This window comes from Brachyistius frenatus, unplaced genomic scaffold (assembly GCF_029030835.1).
Source record: "Brachyistius frenatus isolate BFR_SWC_R1_liver_20210118 unplaced genomic scaffold, ASM2903083v1 Contig_7, whole genome shotgun sequence".
Taxonomy (NCBI): Eukaryota; Metazoa; Chordata; class Actinopteri; family Embiotocidae; genus Brachyistius; species Brachyistius frenatus.
In genome coordinates, this window is record NW_027210606.1 from 7,226,509 (window position 1) to 7,246,752 (window position 20,244).

At 40.3% G+C, this 20,244-nt stretch overlaps 1 protein-coding gene across 2 annotated transcripts in view; it reads right to left on the bottom strand.

Annotated features, from left to right (window-relative positions):
• The window catches only part of arhgap10 (Rho GTPase activating protein 10), a 44,841-nt gene that overhangs the window by 14,566 nt on the left and 10,031 nt on the right, over positions 1-20,244 (bottom strand). For both annotated transcript variants that reach the window (XM_069689254.1, XM_069689253.1), the window contains exons 2-18: positions 18,950-19,045; positions 18,655-18,716; positions 16,656-16,727; positions 16,351-16,452; positions 14,585-14,695; positions 14,234-14,338; positions 13,053-13,182; positions 12,563-12,669; positions 12,339-12,433; positions 11,608-11,689; positions 11,346-11,388; positions 11,156-11,224; positions 10,599-10,673; positions 6,388-6,472; positions 4,122-4,180; positions 2,594-2,699; positions 798-957 (exon numbers count right to left, since the gene is read on the bottom strand). In XM_069689254.1, the coding sequence (XP_069545355.1) occupies positions 798-957; positions 2,594-2,699; positions 4,122-4,180; positions 6,388-6,472; positions 10,599-10,673; positions 11,156-11,224; positions 11,346-11,388; positions 11,608-11,689; positions 12,339-12,433; positions 12,563-12,669; positions 13,053-13,182; positions 14,234-14,338; positions 14,585-14,695; positions 16,351-16,452; positions 16,656-16,727; positions 18,655-18,716; positions 18,950-19,045 (1,559 nt within the window). The remainder of the gene's footprint in view (positions 1-797; positions 958-2,593; positions 2,700-4,121; positions 4,181-6,387; positions 6,473-10,598; positions 10,674-11,155; positions 11,225-11,345; positions 11,389-11,607; positions 11,690-12,338; positions 12,434-12,562; positions 12,670-13,052; positions 13,183-14,233; positions 14,339-14,584; positions 14,696-16,350; positions 16,453-16,655; positions 16,728-18,654; positions 18,717-18,949; positions 19,046-20,244) is intronic.

A 20,244-nucleotide genomic window follows, 5' to 3' on the forward strand; every position in this document is an offset into this window, starting at 1 on the left:
AACACACAAGACTCATATATCCAACCAGACCACAAATTACCCGTTATCTAATATGATGCATGTTCACTTCAAGAACATTTGTTCAAAGAAGCAAACTTTAAGGCAGATAAGGCAAAATTTTTTTTTTAAAATATATATATAAGTGTAAACCACCCTCACAGAAAGAGCCCCTGCAGAAGAGAAGAGTGTCACATCCACTCTCATTGAGACTCTTAACACTGCAAAAGTGAAATTGTAGTGTCAGGTACAGCACGTGCACTTCTCTGCCAGCAAAAACTGCCAAATCATAATTTAGGAGCAAAATACAAAACCTCTAAACAACATTAAAAAAAAAAAAAAAGCACTCCACGACAGGAAAGCAGGATTTACCAACATATTTTTGCATCTCTTGCACATTTGTTATCCTTCAGTATCGAGTAATTACACGCCACCCAGGTTGGTAAACACAAAGGTGCTGTGTGCAGCTTACTGATGTCATGTCGACTCAGATTTAATTTGATGCTGTCATTTTATTTTGTGTCTCTTAGGCTGCCACAGCTGTTAGTAGATATAGTTACGGATGGCAAGCGGAAACACAACTATACACAAAATGTTGCAGAGTGCTGTGAAGATCAAAAACAGACTGTTTGGGAGGAAATAGAAGAGAAACGCTTTCCTCTATTCTTATAGAAATGATACTAATTTACCTCTAATATATAATAGTTGTATAAGTAAACTCTTCCAGTTTATATTAAGTGTTCAGTTTCAAATGTATGACTTTGTGTTAGTACAGTGGATACAGCAGTTTTGAGTGTTACCTTCTCATGTTGTTCAATGAGGATTTCCACCACAATGTTCTGGAACTTCAGGTCCATGATGGCAGCAACAGTATCCTCCTGTGGCCTCATTAATGTGGGGCCGAACACCACGCCCAGGTTTGCCACGGTCATCAGATTCTGTTTGCTGTGGGCCGCCACACTGAGGAAAATAAAAACTTACATAATAAACACTTCAATCCAACAAACCAATTCACCTTCACGGAATTTCTAAAAGCTGGGTAAGGTAAGAAAACAGGGCAAAGCTACTGTGCTGTAACTGTAATGATTGCTTCTTTTTTTTTTTTTTCAAAACAGTTATACAAGCGTGGCCACTGCAAGAAAAATACCTCTGAAATTCAAGTTTTCACCTTAAAAACTGGAGGTGCTAAGCCACCCAGATCTTGCTGCATCTCATCCTGTATTAAATTTAGTTTGTACATGATGGCATAAACAATGTTACTCTGAATATATGACATTTCAAAAACCGTACTAGGTTTTTGATGTTAGCACCATGTGGCTCAAGAGGCAGAGTAGGTCTTCCTCTAGTCACAGGTTTGGTCAAACCCAAGATCTACAAGTGCCCTCGCACAAGACACTGAAACCAAAAATACTCTCTTGCTCTTCAAAGTTGCCCACCTACCACTCATAAGGTTTTCCCCACGTACTACGAATGCCACAATGAATTAGTCTGAGAGTGGCTATTATTGATCATATTTACAAGACTGAAGTACAAACACGTCACAGTTGGACAGATGCTATTTAAATTGAAAAAGGATCAGTGTTTTATTGGATGTCTCCTACATCCGTTTCAAAAGTGGGACGTCTTCAGGAGATGAAACTTTATCTTACAGGGTCAAAAAAAAAAGTGGAGAAAACCTTTATTTGAAGAAAAAGTTATACAGACAGGTGAAGAGATTTCACACTCAAAATATGATGATATGCAGCGCGGCTGCAGAGAGACAGTTTAAATAGCTTCAAAGGATGCCTTTGAAGACAAAAACATTGGTGACAACTCACATTTATAACATCTCTGAAACCATTTCAGATAGGAGTGTGAAATTCTGGCTTTGCTTCCTTCCCCTGCAGGACATGCACACACGCCAACTTCAGAAAAATATTCGAGTCTCTCCAGTCTGGAGAATTTCACGCTGGATAATCCAAATTCAATTTCAATAGCGCTGCCTTTTTACCAGAGCCTGATTCTGCAGCGGGTTTCTATGAAATAAGATCCACCAGACTTTCACTGCCTCAGGGAAGAGGGATTATTTACTTATCTTCAATTTGCTCATATTTAGTTTATAAAAAGCTTGCTGAGGTAAAACCTTGTAATGTTAGCTAACGTTATTTCTTAAATCTTTCTTTCTATCTAATCTCACAAATGGAATGATGCACAATAGCGGTCCATCCAGAGTTGTATACAGTAATCTCCTGAGAGGGCTTAATTTGAGTGGCCTATTTCATTTCACTTCACCGGTGGGCTACAAAACGATGAACGGGTACACAGTCCCCCTTCAACAACTTTAAATAGACACCAAAATGACCCAAGAAAAGGCAAAAAAAAAATGTTAAGACGTTAGCAGCAGCAATTTTCTTACCCAGCAGTCACTGGGTAGACAGAGAAGCGATGGAGTGACAGCAGGGAAGGGGGAGTGAAGAGAGTGGGAGTGAGGGAGAGAGAGAGAAAAAGCATGTGGAGTGAGAATTAGGAGACAGACAGGAAGAGCAGAAAGAGAGAACTGAGCGAGAGAGGGGGTGGAGATTGGGTGAACTATGACCACAGAACTATGAACACTCACTTGGCCAGATGCTTCATAAGCAGCCCGAGGAGTTGTCGATTCCTCTCTGGTAGTTTGTGGACCAGGCAGTGGACGGCTTGGATGCGAGACTCGGGACTACCGCCCTCTGTTCAAATGCAGAAACAGCCATGTACTCACATTAAACTACAAGGATTTCTCTGTGCTCCTCGGGTGGCAAAGAGCCAGTATGGCTCAGATCGAACAGTGTAAATTTAAAGAGATGATGAAACACCACATACACTGTTGATTTGAGCAGTACACAGTCAGTTTTTGAGGTAAGGTAACACCGAATAAGTTGCTCAGTGGAGGAAAAGTTGCTTCTATTACTTCAAAAAAACTATTTTTTTGGCAACCTGGAATTTTTTTTCAAAATGAACAAATGTTAGTGGCCCCTTTAGTGACAATAATCAGAGGCTATCACCCTAAATTGCAAGGGATTAAGTATTAGAGGAAGATACGTTCCAATTCAAATAAATGAAGAGGTGTGATGGTGATACACGGTCTGAAGCCTCGCAGAATTTGGCAGCGGGGACCACTATGCTGGCGGAGGCGATAGCTTTACGTTACTGTCGCTACCGTATAAAAGGGTTGTGTTAAAACCCCCAAGATCATCTCTTAAACATTTCCTCACACATGGGCATCTGACCGCCCACACACTAACACACACACACACACACAGACACACAAAATATCATTACTATGGGAACGACAAGGATTTAAACCTGGAAAAAGCTTCTTATGGATGCTGTCATCCATCAAAAAAATATTCATTGCTAATCCATTTTTTCCCCCTCGTTATGAGGGCATTGCGAGCGCCTGATAAAAATGTCAACCTGATCCAATTATAGCACTTGTTGTAATAAGATTCAAGTTTGGCTTGCTTTGAAACATTTCATACAGAAATTATGTTATGTGGGCGGGAAAAAAAAATTGCTGTCTTTTTGCTGCTTCAAGGTCACTGGGGCATTTTGATTTTGTATCTTTAATGGCTTATTTGGCCCAGATTTAGTAATATGTTACTAACAAGTAGAAAGTATATGAAAATGGACATAAGCGCACATGGGCTTCTTGAATGTTGAGTCAATGTCAGAAACACTGTGATAAAGTAATCCAAAATCAGCTAAAAGGATGTTTGATAAATTGTTTAAAAAAAAAAAAGAAAAAAAAAAAAAGAAGCATCAAGTGCTGAGAGTAACACATTTCTGAAACTATGTAAAAAGATATAAAGTAGTTAATTAGCATTCAAGACACACACGACCACACAAAAGCTTTCAGACGACACTTTACATCAGAAGGTTAACCACTATTACCCATTTTCTCTTATAGGATTAGCACACAGTTTAATTTGAAATGTGTTGGTTTTCACTTCACTTCACTGCATGTTTTCAATAACTCACCGTAGAAGAACAAACTATTTAAGTGCTTTAAGTGATGAAATGTCAATTTCAGACTGAAACATGCATACCCTGCTGTTTGCTTATGGTCTGTACTCAGATGAAGTGTTGGTTGAAGAGGTGGGAGAACTTACTCGCTGGGCTGATGAACTCTTTGTAAAGTCCATAGGTCATCAGCGGCTCAGGAAGGCTCCTTCACACAGACAGAGAGAAAGGAGAGAGGGGTGGGTGGTGGATGGAGTAGGAGAGGTGAAGTGAACAAGGGGGACAGAAATAGCTGGCACACTGTTTTATAGGGTCTGCGCACAGCAATGATTAATGTGGCCAGGCCAGGGGATGGAATTAGATGGTGCACGCGTTGAGATAACCAAGTTCATCTGAAGGTACTTTCACACTGCAGCTGGATGGTGGCCAAAGGTACTTAGCCTCAGAGGAAACTGAGGAGATTGACCCTGCTTCATTCCAGCAAGTCAAATCAGTAAAAGACAAATCAGGACAACACTCAGCTTGGTTTAATATAGCGTAACATTATGAATATCATATGTTGGCTTGAACAATGTTTAGAAATGACCAAATGTTGCGGTAAGTACTGCTCTGCTGAATACAGTAGAGCGCTCTTCTGTTTTGGGAGTTGTGAATAATGTCCCACGGTCCAAAGCCCCTTACATCAAACTGCTTCTTGGAAATGGTCAAGGCATAAAATTAGCCAATCACAGCCCAAGCTTAACCTCTCTAAAATGGCTTGTCATTTACATCGCAATCACATTACTTGTTGATGGAGTGTAGTGTAACTACCCTTCAGTTTTACAGCACTTGAACAATGCCATCATAATTTCACCACAGCACAGCAGTGGAAATAAAATAGAAATAAATAAGAATAGTATCTTGGTTTGATGCCGTTATTCTTTATCTGACATTTCGAGACTGTCAATTAAACTGCTACCAATTACTGGAACATGACAATAAATGTACTCAGTTTCACTATAAGCTTTTATAGAAAAATTAACATGAATGAACATAATGTAAATTGTGCAAGTACAGCGCAGATAAATTTAAAAAAAAAACAGCTAATCGTTCAACACATTGTTTGATAGAAACACAGAATGATGATGGCCAAAAACTAAAAGTGTATCAGCTTCTTGTTAGCATTTCTAATGTGGCTGAAAAAACAAAGCGGTAAATTACAAACTATAAATGCAACTTTTATTTTATTAGAAAAAAATCATCAGTCAACTTAATTTGTTGCAACTGCATGTCTACCAAAACAAATTGGCATTTGAAAATAAACTGCCTCTGCCTCCAGCAGCCAAACTACATTTTTAATCTTCGAATGTCACCACACTCTCTGCCAACCTGGAAGGAGTTGGTGAATGTGAAAAATGCATATCATAAGCAATGTGAGCTCGCGAGGAGTTAATTATACAAAGGCACTCAGCATAATTTAATCTTTAGCCATCTTATAAAAGATAGAGCTGACAATGGATGAAATGTTTCATATTCAACAGAACAGACAGAATCTGTTTCATGAAAAAGGATGTATGAAAAATCTATTAATCACTGGGATTGTCATAGGTCAGACATGGATTTGCTTGGCTAAACGACAACTCTGTAAAATACAGTTTGTGATTTATAAAATCTATCAAAATGATCAATTATGTACTAAGCTTGTCGAGTCATGTCACTGCACTTCTATAATAATATCAAACTCACAATGAGCAGCTAGAAAGGATAAACATTACGGCAGCAGAACCAGAGATCTTTTTCATTCGACACATCATTCTTTGTTAAAACACGGTGCCTACATTACCCACAATGCAACGGTTATCTTATGCTGGTAGAATCTAATGTAGCCTCGAGCAGAAATGAGGAGCAGGTTGCAGAGTTCTAATAAGCTCCCCTCTTTCTTACAACAGTCATCCCAGACTTTTTTTCATTTTTAAACTTGTGGTCTTCAGCCACAACTGACTGGAATTCGTCAAACCTCACTCAACTCCCTCTAGAGCCAAAAAAAAAAAAAACGTCTAAAAATGTCATGTATGCAGTAGTTTCCCTGTAGACGTTTAAACAGACTACTGTGTTTAATAATGATGGACTTACCCTTTGAATGGCAAAGTGTGTTCATAGTTACAAACTGTTGTAATAGGTTGTATTATTGAGAGTTAAAGTGACGGACATTAAAAAAAAAAAATCATTTGTTTTGTGTAACAGTAACTTTACAGCAAATTACTCAAATTAATAACAGTATTATCAGTGCGTACTACTGCTGGGTAAAATAAATAGTGTGTGTGTGTGTGTGTGTGTGTGTGTGTGTGTGTGTGTGTGTGTGTGTGTGTGTGTGTGTGTGTGTGTGTGTGTGTGTGTGTGTGTCATATCATGTCATGTCATGTCACTGATCCTTACCTCAGATAAAGCTTCAGTGCACTTGTTATAGTCTTAATGTCCCAGTCTTCGCTGGTAGACAGATCCACTTCGTTGCTCTTCTCATCTGAGGAAATAACAATTGTGCAGCATATTATCACCACAAAAATTCACTGAGTGAGGATTTAACACAAAAGGCACAAGAGAACTATTCTGTTCATATTATTCATAGTCAGGGACTCTGTTATTTTTTGGGCAGCCTGAAAAGTCCACATAAGTAATATAAATATGTGACTTGTAATTAGCCATATGAGGATAAAAGCATTGCTACTAGCCTTGGGGGTCGAGTCTAGCCCCAGTGGATATGGAAGGAAGTTGCAGCTCCAGCAGAGGGCTGCTGGCTCTATACTCATTACAAGTTTAATTAATCCCTTACTACTTCACTGACTCCACAGGGACACCGAGGGTGTGTTGTGGTGAAAATTCAGAGGGCTTCATTCACACCTTAAGTAACCTCTGATGAATTACAGAGGAAGTGAAGGTGCAATGTGTCGCTGAAGTGTTTGGAGTCAGACGCATGTACTGCACAGGGCCCGAGTCACCACACAGACTTTAGCTTCATGAGTGGTGGGTGGTCTGTTACAGGGAAATGTATTTTTTTGTATTTCATCTATGCACTGCAGCCAGGAGGTCCGTGCGTTTCTCTGTGCTGTCCACAAAACTTTGTACTGTGTGTGGTAACTTTAGCTTTAGAGCAGGTCATGGCATGATACCCATAGATGCAGACAAAGTTTTCACCAAACAAATACTATCACAAAGGAAATGGCTGTTACATTCCCTGACCTTCACACACTGGGGATAGGATTAACAAACTGGTCCAGTGTGACAGGAAGTCCCTGCATGCCTTAATCCAAATACACATTTTAGGTGTGGAAATTCACATTCAGTGCAGCGTACGTGCTGTGAAGATGTTCAATGGCACCAAAATGAGAAGGCTAAGATGCACTATGAAAGCCAACTTAAAAAAGAAAGAGTAAGCAAATGCTGTTATGGCTGGTGATTCTCAACTTTTTTGGGCTTCAGATGAAGCAATGTCTTTTTGCAAGTTCTTGTCAATGTAATTCCTGTGTGTTCAAGTTAAGACCAGCTTGACCTTTTAATCATCTCAACTTAAGGATCCTAACATCAACAGGCCATTGGCACTGACACATGAGGAAGTCCCTAGAGAGGCAGGTCCTTGTCCATCTCCGTCCCTTGGGGAGCCCATGGGAACCCACTGAAGTTCACCCATCAACCTGGCAGGGGTCCAGCAGGGAATAGTTCCTCTTCACCCTGTGCGCTGCAGACTTCATGCACAATTCAGATAAAACTTACACCTGGAAAAGTTTTTTGTCGACTCTATAATCGTCGCCTTGATCACAGATGGGGCTGACAGTGAGTGCAGAGAACTGAGCCAGAGCTTTATGTCTCCAGATGAATGAAGGAAAAAGCAAAGAGCTGGTGGAGGACATTCACAGGTGTAATCAACCGCTCCCTATACCAGTGAACATCCAGGGAATGGACATGGAGATGGTGAAATCTTATTGGTGTTATAAACAGGTAAACTGGACTGGAAGCACAAATGCACTTTATGGAAAAGGACCGAGCAGACTATCTCCTGAGGTCTTTTGGATTGGATTGCAGGGCCAGTCTTGAGGAACTTTTATGACTGTGTGGTGGCATCAGCAATCTCTTATGGAGAGGTCTGCTGGGGCAGCAGCATCTCGACTTGTCAACAGGAAGAGACTTAACAGACCGGTTTAAAAGGCTCGACCCGGTGGATGTTGTGGGAGATAGGAGAATGATGGCTAAACTATCATTCCTGATGGAGAACATGTACCACCCCATGCGGGACACTCTGACAGCACCTTCAGTGACAGGCTGCTTCACTCGCGGTGTGTGAAGGAGTAAGGTTCTTCCTTACTGCTGCTGACAGAAAAAAAATACTGCTCCCAGTAGACCACACACACCAAAACTGAAAAATGCACTCATGTATAATCAGAGTATAATGTATACTGAACTGTGCAATGTCTCTTTGCTTATGTATTGTATCTTGCTGTTTGTTTTACTTATTTACTACATCTTGTTCTTTTTACAGATGCTCCTTGCTGTTGCACTCTATCCACCTTGCTGCTGCAGCACTGCGAATGTGACTCATACCATATTACCTTGTCTTGAGATCTCCTAAAAGCCCTGTATACTTCGTCAAAAATGTCTTCACTTAGTTAAACAGCTTTAGAAACCCGAACCCGCCACGACTCTCCGAGGTTGAATTAGAGGGTGTCTGTATCCCAGCATTTCTGTAACTTTCTGAAACAGACAAGCTGATATTCACACCCACTTCATGCTGTGAATGGTCAGAGATGAGCCAGGGTTTAACTCTCTCTCAGGCTCTAGTTTTCCATTTTTTAATTTCTGTAAACTCTCATTAAAACAACCGTACAACAGTATAAATGTCTTCCATAAGAAACTGTCTACGATTATTCTCAAATTTAAACAACAGCGCATCTCCTCCCTCTCTCTGCTGACTGACTTTTCACTCCACTACAAAGACAGAAAACCTTTGTGCAAACTAGTACTGGTCAAGCTGTAACTCCATGTTAAGGTGATGACCCGCAGGTTGGGAACCACCAGCTTGGTGCAGTCAGGTTGCACAGGTGAGATGAGTGCAAAGGGGGCAGCCTACTAGGCCAAGTGTGAGGGACATGACAGCGGGAAAACATTTTTCATGTAATTTGAGCTGTTTCAGGATATTGTTTTCAACTGATACCATTTAATGGAATCAGAGGCAACATGAACCTTTTGAAGCATCTGATCAGGAAACTGACATGAATGTGCCATCATGTCTGCACACATCACTCAGTGTTTAATACATTTATGGTCATTGCCACCTGAAACCATGAAAATATTAAATCGATTAAGTTCTTTGTAAACATTTCACAGCATTGCTCAAATTTGCCTCACTTTGCAATTATATCTATAGGACCAAAATCTAAAACTCAGCAACTATTCAAGCCATATCACCAACACCAAACACTCTCCTTCCTTTTCCGTCTGTACCACAGACAGATCAGAGACAGAGTGGGGCTCACCTTTACAGTCTTCTTCCGGTTATATTGTTGCCTGTCATTTAATAGGTGCCGCTCTCTTTGTTTGTACTGTAATATGATGGGAGAGTTTTCTATCACTCTGTCCTCTCTGATTGGACTGCCGCCATGTTGGTGGGTGAGAGATGAAAAGGAGGAGGAGTGGGAGGATCCAAACTCTTTCTTCAGGGTTTAAAGCTTGGTTTCACCCACTCACTGTGAACTGTTTTATGCACGAAATGTTTGTGAATGTGTCTATGGACAAGTATTACACAGGAGTCATTTCACGGATGAAATAGGAGTTATTTTGAGGGCAGTCATTTGCAAACATTTAAGTGCAAATGAAATCTGTATTTTCCCTTCATTCCCAATAATATGTGGAATGTCATGACCACAGATGAAAGCTTCTTATACCATATTGAGGCAGGAAAGAAACTTCTTAAAGTTCGACAGCAGAGTGTTAATGAAGTCTCCAGCAGGCAGGTTGGGAGGCAGGAAGGTTTTGGAGAGGAAGCTGAGACAGGCTGGCGGCTGCCTGAGTTTGTTGTCATTCTGAACACACAACTGAAAGTGAGCTGGTGTCTGCTAGAGACAGCAGGAAACCAGAGAGCAGACAGGGAGCAATGGAAAGGACAGAGGACAAGCGCTACAGAAAGCGAGTTGAGTGAAAGGGATTCAACACGAATGAGAGGGAAAGGAAATTGAGAAAGGCAACTGACGGACTAAGCCGGCAACGAGCACATGATAGGCCGTCTTAGTGGTGTGTTAATGAAGCAGAAGCCAAAAAGTGCAACAGCATGAATAGGCTGGAGCCTGTCTGGTTGTCTGGAGGACATAAAACTGAATGAAAGCGAGGCGAAGATATGTCCTGGCACTTGTTGCACTTCAGAGAGACACGGTACCGATAGGCTGAGTCATGGGCTGATTGTCAAGCGCTATCTTTTCAATATCGCCCCTAACAGACACATCCATTACATCAGCACATTTAAATAACTAGGGGGAACATCATTTCACAGAGATAGTGTAGTAGCATATCAATGAAAAGTTTAACTTTATTCAGCTCCTACCAAAAACATTGCATGTGAGCCAATACAGCAAGAAGCAGAAGAAGAATGGACTTTAACTTACCAATCATTAATGAGAGCAGCTTCTGGACCTTGGAGCTTACTCCCACAACTCTGTACAGGCCTTGGTCATTAATACCTAATAAGTGATGATAATAATATTGATTATGAAAATAAAAATTGATTTGGATCCCACCTTTTTTTTTTAAATAAAAAAAATCTCAAAATGACAATCCTGTGTGTGGAAATTAAATGGCAGACAAATGAGTATGTCTTTGCAATTTGATCAAAGTTCAGTCTGACAGACAACAATTTTCAGCTAGAAATAGTGAGAGGAATTAAGCTGAAAAAGGAGGTCAGATAGGCAGGTAGGTTCTGAAGTAAATTATTGAGAACTGAAGTGCTACTCAATGAAAGGCATTTGTACTATCTTCAGCACATGCTGCCTGCAGTACCTGCTAGTCAGCCTTGTTTCAATATTGGAGAAAGTCTGCCCCCTTGTGTACAGATGAAGACAGTGCACCAAGTTACTAATACTGTTATATTTACCTAATAAATCACTTTGTAATCTCTGAACTGAGCTTTTCCATATTTCCATAATTAAATACAAGTAAACATCACCTCTTGTTTCTATCGCACTGATGGAGTTCTTCATAAAACTCAAACCCACATCGTCCAACTGGGCATCGACTACAGGTGCAAACAAAAACAACAAAAAAACCTTCAAATGTGGTGAAGTACATATAAAGTTTACAATATTTTTTATATTGTTCTTTTACAGACCCAAGGTCCAGTACAGCTACACACTTACTTCCTCTTTCTTTAGAAAAAGTCCTCCCAAGATAGTGTCCGAGCTGTTACCATGACAAAAAACAAACAAACATTTACATGGAATCTTAAACTTTAACATGCATCTTTAAACCCAGCGATATATAGTAAAGTGCAGATATAAGTAAGCATATTAAGCTAAAAAAAATACTTGTTTTATATAAGATGGCAGTTAAGCAGTGTAGAGTGAAGCTACATGAGCTGGGTGTGAGTGGTAGATGATGACACAGTAGAGACTGACTCACAGGTTCTTTCCCACCCATGGCCTGCATCCAAAACTTGTGGTCATCCTCTGAAAGAGCTTGTACTGTAAGCACAGTCCCTGGCCTAGGAGAGAGACACACCAAATGGACATTAGGCAAAGCCTTTTAGACATACAGTACAGTAAGGCATGAAGGAATATCAGCATCAATATAAAACATCACGTGCTTAATATTCTCTTAAAGAAAAAACTCCCCTCTGCCAAGGGCACGTGCACCTTGGTATTGCTGTATTTACAGACACGAGCCCCATTAGTCATACCAGCTGGTTTGCAACACCTAAAGCCACATAGGACCAGATATTAAATTACTCATCACAGTCCAAATGAATGTGTGCACTCAAATTTCCATACTAAATCGGGGGTATTGCTCTTCTATAAATACAACAGGAAAGCGGCAGGGCGGGTTTAAGTTCCGTGACAAAATGAGATATCTATTACAGCAGGGTGTGACAAGTCCCCCTAGCTAAGTGCGTGAGGGCAGTCCTGTTGTCCTGCTCTCGGCAGCCCAAAATACAGAGCAACAAACACCGGGTGGTAATATCACAGTAGTTATTCTATGTGCTCTGTGGATGATATAGACGAGGCATTGTGGATCAGCGGGAGTCATCCAGGTGAAAAAGTCAAGTAAAGTGACTATGTCACTTGCACCTTCATGGAAAATGATACCTGCATACTACAGGGTGTTTGAGAAACAGAGTGAGGTTTTAAATGTACCTATCTGTTATGTCCAGGTCTAAACAGAACCTCCTGTCCAACATGTCTGTCATTTTGCGGATGCAGGATTTGAGCGTGACGGACTCCGTCTCACCCTGAAAACAAATGTTACAGTCCAGGATGTTGTTGGTAGCAAAAATACACAATGACAATCTGAAAAGTGAAAGATTTCATTGTGACAGTAGCTGAAACTAAACGGAGCACTGCGTTCTGTTGTTACTCACCATCTTTCCACCAGATCTGTGGTCAAATGTCACCATGTGCAGGATCTTCTGCTCTTTGACAAATGTGCTGTAGCGCTTGACCCAACTTGAACCAAAGGGAGGCGGCCCTACAGAAACAACAAACAGATATGGCGCACACGTTTAACACAATTTGAACCCTAACAATCCCTTTTGCTTTACACGGTTGTAAAACGCTGCAGCAAAATACTGACAGATTAATAACAGTCCAGTAATATTCCATTGCAGAAAATACCAGAATAACATGCACAGTATTCTTAATATGCAATTTAGTATATGAGAGAAATGTGGTGTGACATATTGGAAAATAGTGAAGACATCCACAGTGTCAGCGAGTGGTGCCACTTAGCCTCCATCTCAACAATAATTTGCAGGTATTACAATCGCCTTCTGTGCTTTATGTTATAAATGAGTGTAAATGAGAACACATATTAGACATTTGCATTTAAACAAGATTTTTTTTAAAACGTACGTTTTTCCTGTACATAGAGGTAGCCTTCACAACTGATCGGGCTGGTCTGTCGGTATTCTTGCGGTGTCTCTCTGATCCTCTTCATTAACTCATACACCTCTGACCGCGCGCCCTCAAATCGACCCCTTGTCTGGGAGGGAAAGGAAGCAAACACACTCCATGAAGTCACATCCTGATACTTAGTAGGATGACCTTCCTAACGAAAGGCTGATGCAAATCAAAACTTCTGGGCTTCCCTGGAAAACCCCTTCAACCCCATGACATGTGCCGAGTAATCTAAAGAATGAAACCTTGCAATGCAGCGAAAGAGAAATCAGACAAATGAATGGACAAAGTTAACAGTTGGCTGAACAAGTAAAACATGAACCAGACTCGGGTATTTTTCTCAGTCAATAAACAGTCAAGAAAATATCAGACCTGCAAGTGATATGTAGACAGAGAGAATACTTCAATGACCCATGTTGCTCTGTTTTTAGATCTTGCCAGAAATGCCAATCTAAAAATCTGAATAATTCATGAAATTCAACCAATCTCAGCAATATTTGTGGGAGACTGCAGCTTTACAAAATTCCCACCCTTTCTCAGCAGTAACAGTACTCAGTAGGAGTTCTGCACAAAGAAAGCCTTTCCCAAAGAAAACTTGCTATATCAACAAAAAGACCTCCTCATTTAAAGTCAGCAGGGCTTTTCAAATTCTCATTATCAAAACAAACCACCTGCTGGATGAACAGAAAAAAAATGGCGTACCTGGAAGCGATGGGACTTATGGCAGATGTGACGTTATTATCAGAATAAGGCTACTAATCGTCGCACTTCCTTGGGTTGGTCTAATCATACTGTTTGTGTCCCCCCCCCCCCCCTCGAACTTTGCATATTGGGACAAAATTTTTGAGAAAAGCCACAACAAAAAGCATCTTTTTAAACACAGCAATCATAAAAAGCGCACAATCCTGGAGGGACTGTTTAGGGGAAAATATAAAAACAGGTTACAGATTTTGCTCCAGGTAATTCAGAGTTAAAAAATGGTTAACCTTTTACTCTGGAGCTTCTCCCATCAAGACCTTTACTATTCTTTTGGCAGAGCAAGACAATGCAAATAGCATACAGACATTTGTTGTCATGATTACAATCAAGCGGTTTCCAGATTACAAATATAATAATGAAACATGAATAGTTCTTACATTCTGAATATTGATCTGCAGATCTCTTTTGTAATGATCAAAGTCCTTGGCAAGCTCAAAGCCCTGGTGATAAAAGGTGAAGACTGTCTGAAAGAAGGCCAGCATCTGAAAGAATTCACAACACAGAAGGAAAGAGGTAAGCGGTGAAAGAGAAACTCGTCTTTAAACACTATTGCCAGAATGTGATGGAATTATTTAGTCATGTTAATGTAAAACAGAAACTTATGTCCATGTGACACGGTGTATATTAGCCTTGCTTTCATTAAAAAAAAATATTGAAGGATAGGTTAAGATTTTTCAAGTGTGAAAAGCCACGTCAACGCTTCCACGCTACTCAGGTCAGTCACTCACTGGCTCCACACACTCAAACTTCTTTCTCTCTTGGATCTCCTGCAGTTTGCACACATAGTCCAGTGACTCCTCCTGAAAGTGCTGCCTCATGGTTTCCACCTGGATGTCTGCCTGAAGAGGTGGAGAACACACATCACGATAATTATAGACACAGGCAGTTAAAGGGAAACAAAGAAATGTCACAATTTTTCTGGGACAGTGCAATTTGGGAAGCTGGAGTCTTTTTCTCAGTGAAGCATTAAATTCTTTTCGAAGACTGCAGTTGGTAAATCCAATACTGACACTGAAGCCAAGATCATTTAAATATCCCCAAATAACAGGTTTGTCTTAGAGGGCTGTATAATCTGTATAGTGTAACAACAACTTATATCCTTTGACAAAAAAACAACAACTGTACACTCACACAGGCAGGCGCGCGCACACACACACACACACACACACACACACACACACACACACACACACACACACACACACACACACAACTTTAACAGGAAAAACTGAAGAAAACATGAGGAAGTGCAAAAAGAGAGGGAACCCTCTTCAAGGACAGAAGCAGCAGTGGTAGTTAAAGTCTAAGTGAACTATATTGTTTTTACAACCATACAGCAGTGACTGCACAGCAGAAAGAAATTGCACGACAGAGACAAACTGGGAAATAACAAAAAAGTAACAGAATTACAATATAGCCATAAATCCATCATTTATACCTCCTGCAAAGTTGCAAGCAAGCTGGAGCCTATCCCTGCTGATACTGGTTGAGAGGCACAGTACAACCTGAACATGTACATTTCTTTAAAATCACAAATATAGACAGAAACCAATTCACACCTATAGGCGGTTTACAGTGATCAATAAATCTAACCTCTTTGTTTTTAGACTGTGAGACAGAATTCTCGATCAGGTTTCTTCTTACTGTGACGGATAGTCTATGACATTTCAAACTGGTTTGCTGACACGGAGCGTTATTTTATCCATCCATGAACTACAAAGTAGCTTAACATACGAGGAATACAAAATGTACACCATATACAACAATTTGGAACTCGTAGCTGATACAGCTTAAGTGTAATAAGTGATTTCCTTCTTTACTATATCAAGATTGTCTCAGTATTGTTTACAAACATCAACTGTTGATTAATATACAAACCTAATTTATTCCCCTCGCAACAAGTAATCTCAAACTTCACACACTTCACACTAATATATTTACTGTTCACTGGGTTGACTTAACAACTGATGGCTTGTGTGGCTGTGAACGAGTTACTGAGTCTATTTATTCAAGTGTAAGACTAATAAGTGTTGTTACCACCGATCCTTGTGTCATAACAATCACAGAGAACAGAACAGCCTGCAGTCATCATGTGAACAGTTTTAAGTATGGGTAAGACTTTGTCATGACACAAAGACAAAAAGACTGAGAAATTGTTTGAGAAGAGGTTGATAAATTCTCCAAAATGTAAAACAGTCATCTAATGATAGGGCAGCATGGGTCGCTCCTCGAGCAGCAGCAGACCTGACCTCAGTAGTATAATACAAAGGAGCACACATTTCCTTTTCGAACTAGCCAGGAAAATTATTGCTGCGAGGCACGTCAGTGGAAACTCACACGGTCCACCAGGACTTGCAGCCAGGCTCCTCCTCATGGCACCGCAAAAATACCAAACAGGGATTAACAAACTAAATAAAATATCTCCCTTCGTATCTGTTCTTTTGTCATTATGTATGTTGCATATCTGTCAGAGAGTTCGGGCAAGGATAAATACCTCTTGTAGCTGTGGCTCTTTCTTCTTTGCGGACATATTCAGAAGCTTTTCCAGAGAGCTGTAGTACTTCTCCGTTTCTTTTTCATACTTCTTTCTTTCCGCCTTCAAAAAGGTACATGCGATGGATTAGACAAGTATAAGGAGAAAGGAAAGAAAAGAATCAAACCTGTGAGTGCAGTACAATTCATATGTTGTTAGGATCACACTGTAAAATGTAGACTTTTTAAGGTTAACGAAGCATAAAAACAGATCAATTAACAGCATGAAAACATATGAGGAAGAGGCAATAAACCATCATACTTTACCCTTACTGCACCGAGCTGATCTTTCCTGAACTTCTCCAGAGGTTTCATTAAGGTTTCTGTGATGTTTCTCATCTAGAGAGAGAATTCAGCCCATTAATATTTCATATGACACAACAACAATTTCCAGTCGTAAGTGCGGAGTGACTGCTGCGTAAAGATGGCATTTAGAGGGGAACGATGTATACTGGCTTGGTAGACCAATTACCTAACTACTAGAGGTGTAGCGGTACGTGTGTTTGTCCTGAATGACGACACAATGTTTGGTTCGGGATTCAACTTCCTATATTTTATGTCCTGTGATCCAAAAGAATACTGTCAGAAGTCTATTTATGTCTACACATTAGCACTTAGAGGAATGAAAAATCTGTATCGTTCCACCTGTAACATTTTGGCAGTGCACTAATTGTTGTCTAACAGCTATAGCATGCTGGCAGGGTTAGCCTTAAAATCTGAGCAGACAGAGTCCATTTTATTAAACGAGCAAAATATATTAAGTTAAACTACATGTTTTAATGAGCCTTCCTGCACAGATACAATCTGAAATGTCTCTGCTCGCACTGTTTGACCGAATCAGCTGGCCACCATGTGGAGCTCACACTGAATGAAAACATCAAGCACCCGGTCACTTTGTCCACTGACAATTCCAATCAGGTTTTGTTCAAAGTTGGCCGTGTCCCACGAAGGATAATAGTGCTACTTTGTGCAATGCTAAAGCTGAAACTGCCCCTCTGGCTTTACTGGTTAATTTAGGTCAGAATCTTTTCTTATTTAGAGTATGCCAACACTTGAGAGCCTTAACTAACCGTGGCCTTTTAACCTTTTAAGTGTTTATATGTTGAAAAAGATTATTGGCAAAAATGTTTTACTGCTGCTGAAAACATACCTCCACCTAGCCTCCAAAACTCAAGTGAACACCAAACTGTTAATATTGTGCCCCCGTCCCCCCGTCCCACCCTCACACACACACACACACACACACACACAATCATTTCAACAATTTGTAAATTAAACCAATGTATTTTTCTTCATGCCTCCAGTGTTTCTGCTGTGCTGTGCTGACTGCAGGACATGTCCGTGCTTGCACGCTCAGGCTACTTTTCCTTACTTTGCACTGTGATGTCATCGCACTACGCTGAGGAGCGCTGTGCTGAACTTGTGCTTACCATTATGGTCTGAGCCTGGTGCTACGACAGCCGTCTCTACTGATGATGGGTTCACTTCCTAACCTCAGACACTACATGCAGGCATTACATAAGGATGGCTGTTTATACAAAGACTCAAACACTATAAACTGTGCAGCCCTGTCCAAAGAACTACCACCAGCCATTTAGCTTACAGCTTAAATTACAACAAGTCTTAAAACAAGGAGATTCAACAAGTGTGTTAACTCTCTTCCTACTGGGTGATTTTTGTGTGTGTGTGTGTGTGTGGTTTATAAATGAGCAGCTGTAACAGTGCTGCTTGATGCTGAGGCTAGTTTTATGGTGATGTGTCATAATGAGCTGGAGCGCTGTGGACCTTGTTGCCAGTGGCAGCTTATGTGATGGTATTTAAAGCTTAGGTGTAAAAATTTAATTATGCACTCCCGTGCTCTCTGCAGCCACTCCCAGGCAGGTGATGTGACACTGACCTTTAGACAGGTACAAGGGGAGCAACTGCTTAAACACTATCAAACCAGATACACCCACTGAGGAGCCACTTTGCCCACTAGATGCTGTTGATGTACTGTACATTGAAAAAATATATATTATGGATGCCTGTCAGCATCTCTGTTGGATGACAGTCAAACATTAATAGATGCAGGAACCAAATATGGGCAGTAATAGGTGTAGACTCATTGGAAATACACACAGTGCAAGCATTCAAACAGTTAAACAATAACACACACACACACGCACACACACACACACACACACACACACACACACACACACACACGCGCGCGCGCACACAGGTATTTTCCGTGGCTTTCAAGCAGGTTCTGACTGGTTGTTCTCACCATCAACTCTCTTTGGTCTTCAAGGTTTTTGAGGAATGACGAGAACTCTTGCAAAGACTCATCTGAAGGAAAAAAGCCAATCAAACACTGAAATACATGAACAGTCTCTTTGTCTCTCACATGCAGCCTAACAGACATTATGATTATCAGTTGCAGATGCAAACCTTAGCTTCTCTTAATTTACTGGTAGAGAAGGAACTGCAAACAAACATCTACAGAAACTGTTACCACACACACACGCATGTGTGGTAATAAAACTAGTTTCCTTCCTGTGGGGCGGTAAAGTCACACTTACCGATGCATCTCTCGTCATCTGTCTTTGCATCTCCGATGTATTCAAACTGAAACTCTCCCAGGCACTGGGCAAACTTTCGCTGCGCCATCCCAAGCTCTAGAAAAAAAATTCAAATAGAAAAATAATTGAAAGCAGTGTATTTAAAAAATAAAAAAAAAAGAAGTATTTTCGATAAACATTTGGAAAACACACACAACTATTTGTCACCTTCATTATAAAAATAAAAAAAAATACTGCTGGAACAGTACAAGAGTAACCCAAATAGTATACAAGCTGTCTAGAAAAGTAGGTCTTATGCATTTAACCATTAACCACATTGCAAACATCCTGTTCGTCTAGTCTGCTACATCCTGCCGCACATCAGACACTTGCACCAGGTGGCAGGCACAACAAAACAGAGCAAACACTATTTAATTATCTGTGCGAGTCACACCTTACACAAGTGATGTGTAAATAAATACTAGGATTTACGGTGATATGGTTTGACTTAAATGTTGGATACCCCCAGCTGAAGAAAGAGTAATGAAATGTAAAAGTCCTTTTCATGTTATATGAACTTCCGTTTAAGAATAATAATAATAATAATAATAATAATCATAATAATAATAATAGCATTACATTCAAAATAACACATAATAAAATAAAACATTTTGGTTTCCAACACATATCCGTAAGTATTACCGAAGCAATGTGTATTTTTAAATTTTGTAAATATACATTTATAGCACTGGTGAAAATATTTCTGAGAAGCAACAGTACCGCAAACCGAATATTTGTAAATCTACCTTTAAAATACCCAGAAAAACAACATAAAGCTCTTATTAACCAACAGCAAACCTTTGGCAATACAATCACATGTCTTTGCTGACAACTTTCTCACACTGTTGTAGGTTTTTCTGAGATTTGGCTGATTTCAAAACAAAATAGGTCTACACATATCTTGGCAAGTCAAATGACGCCCGTTTAATCCTACTTCTGTTTGCCTTCTTAGTACACGGGGGCTCAGAATATGAACAATTACCTCGACCCTTATTGCATCGACCATTACCACATTTCTAACCAATGATCTAGTCAAATTGCTTCGATTTTTTTTTTTTTTTTTTTTCCTCCATGGCTGCTTACACACTCCAGGTTCTCTGAGCAGTGTGCACACATGCTATGGATTAAATGCACAGTGGAATCCAAAGCCCAAACATATGAGCGGTATTGCACAGTGTCTGTCTGAGCCTGGCACAAAGGGCACAGCTTCTGCCTCAATCGTCGATTACAAAGAGTGTGAAATCCACAGCTGGGCA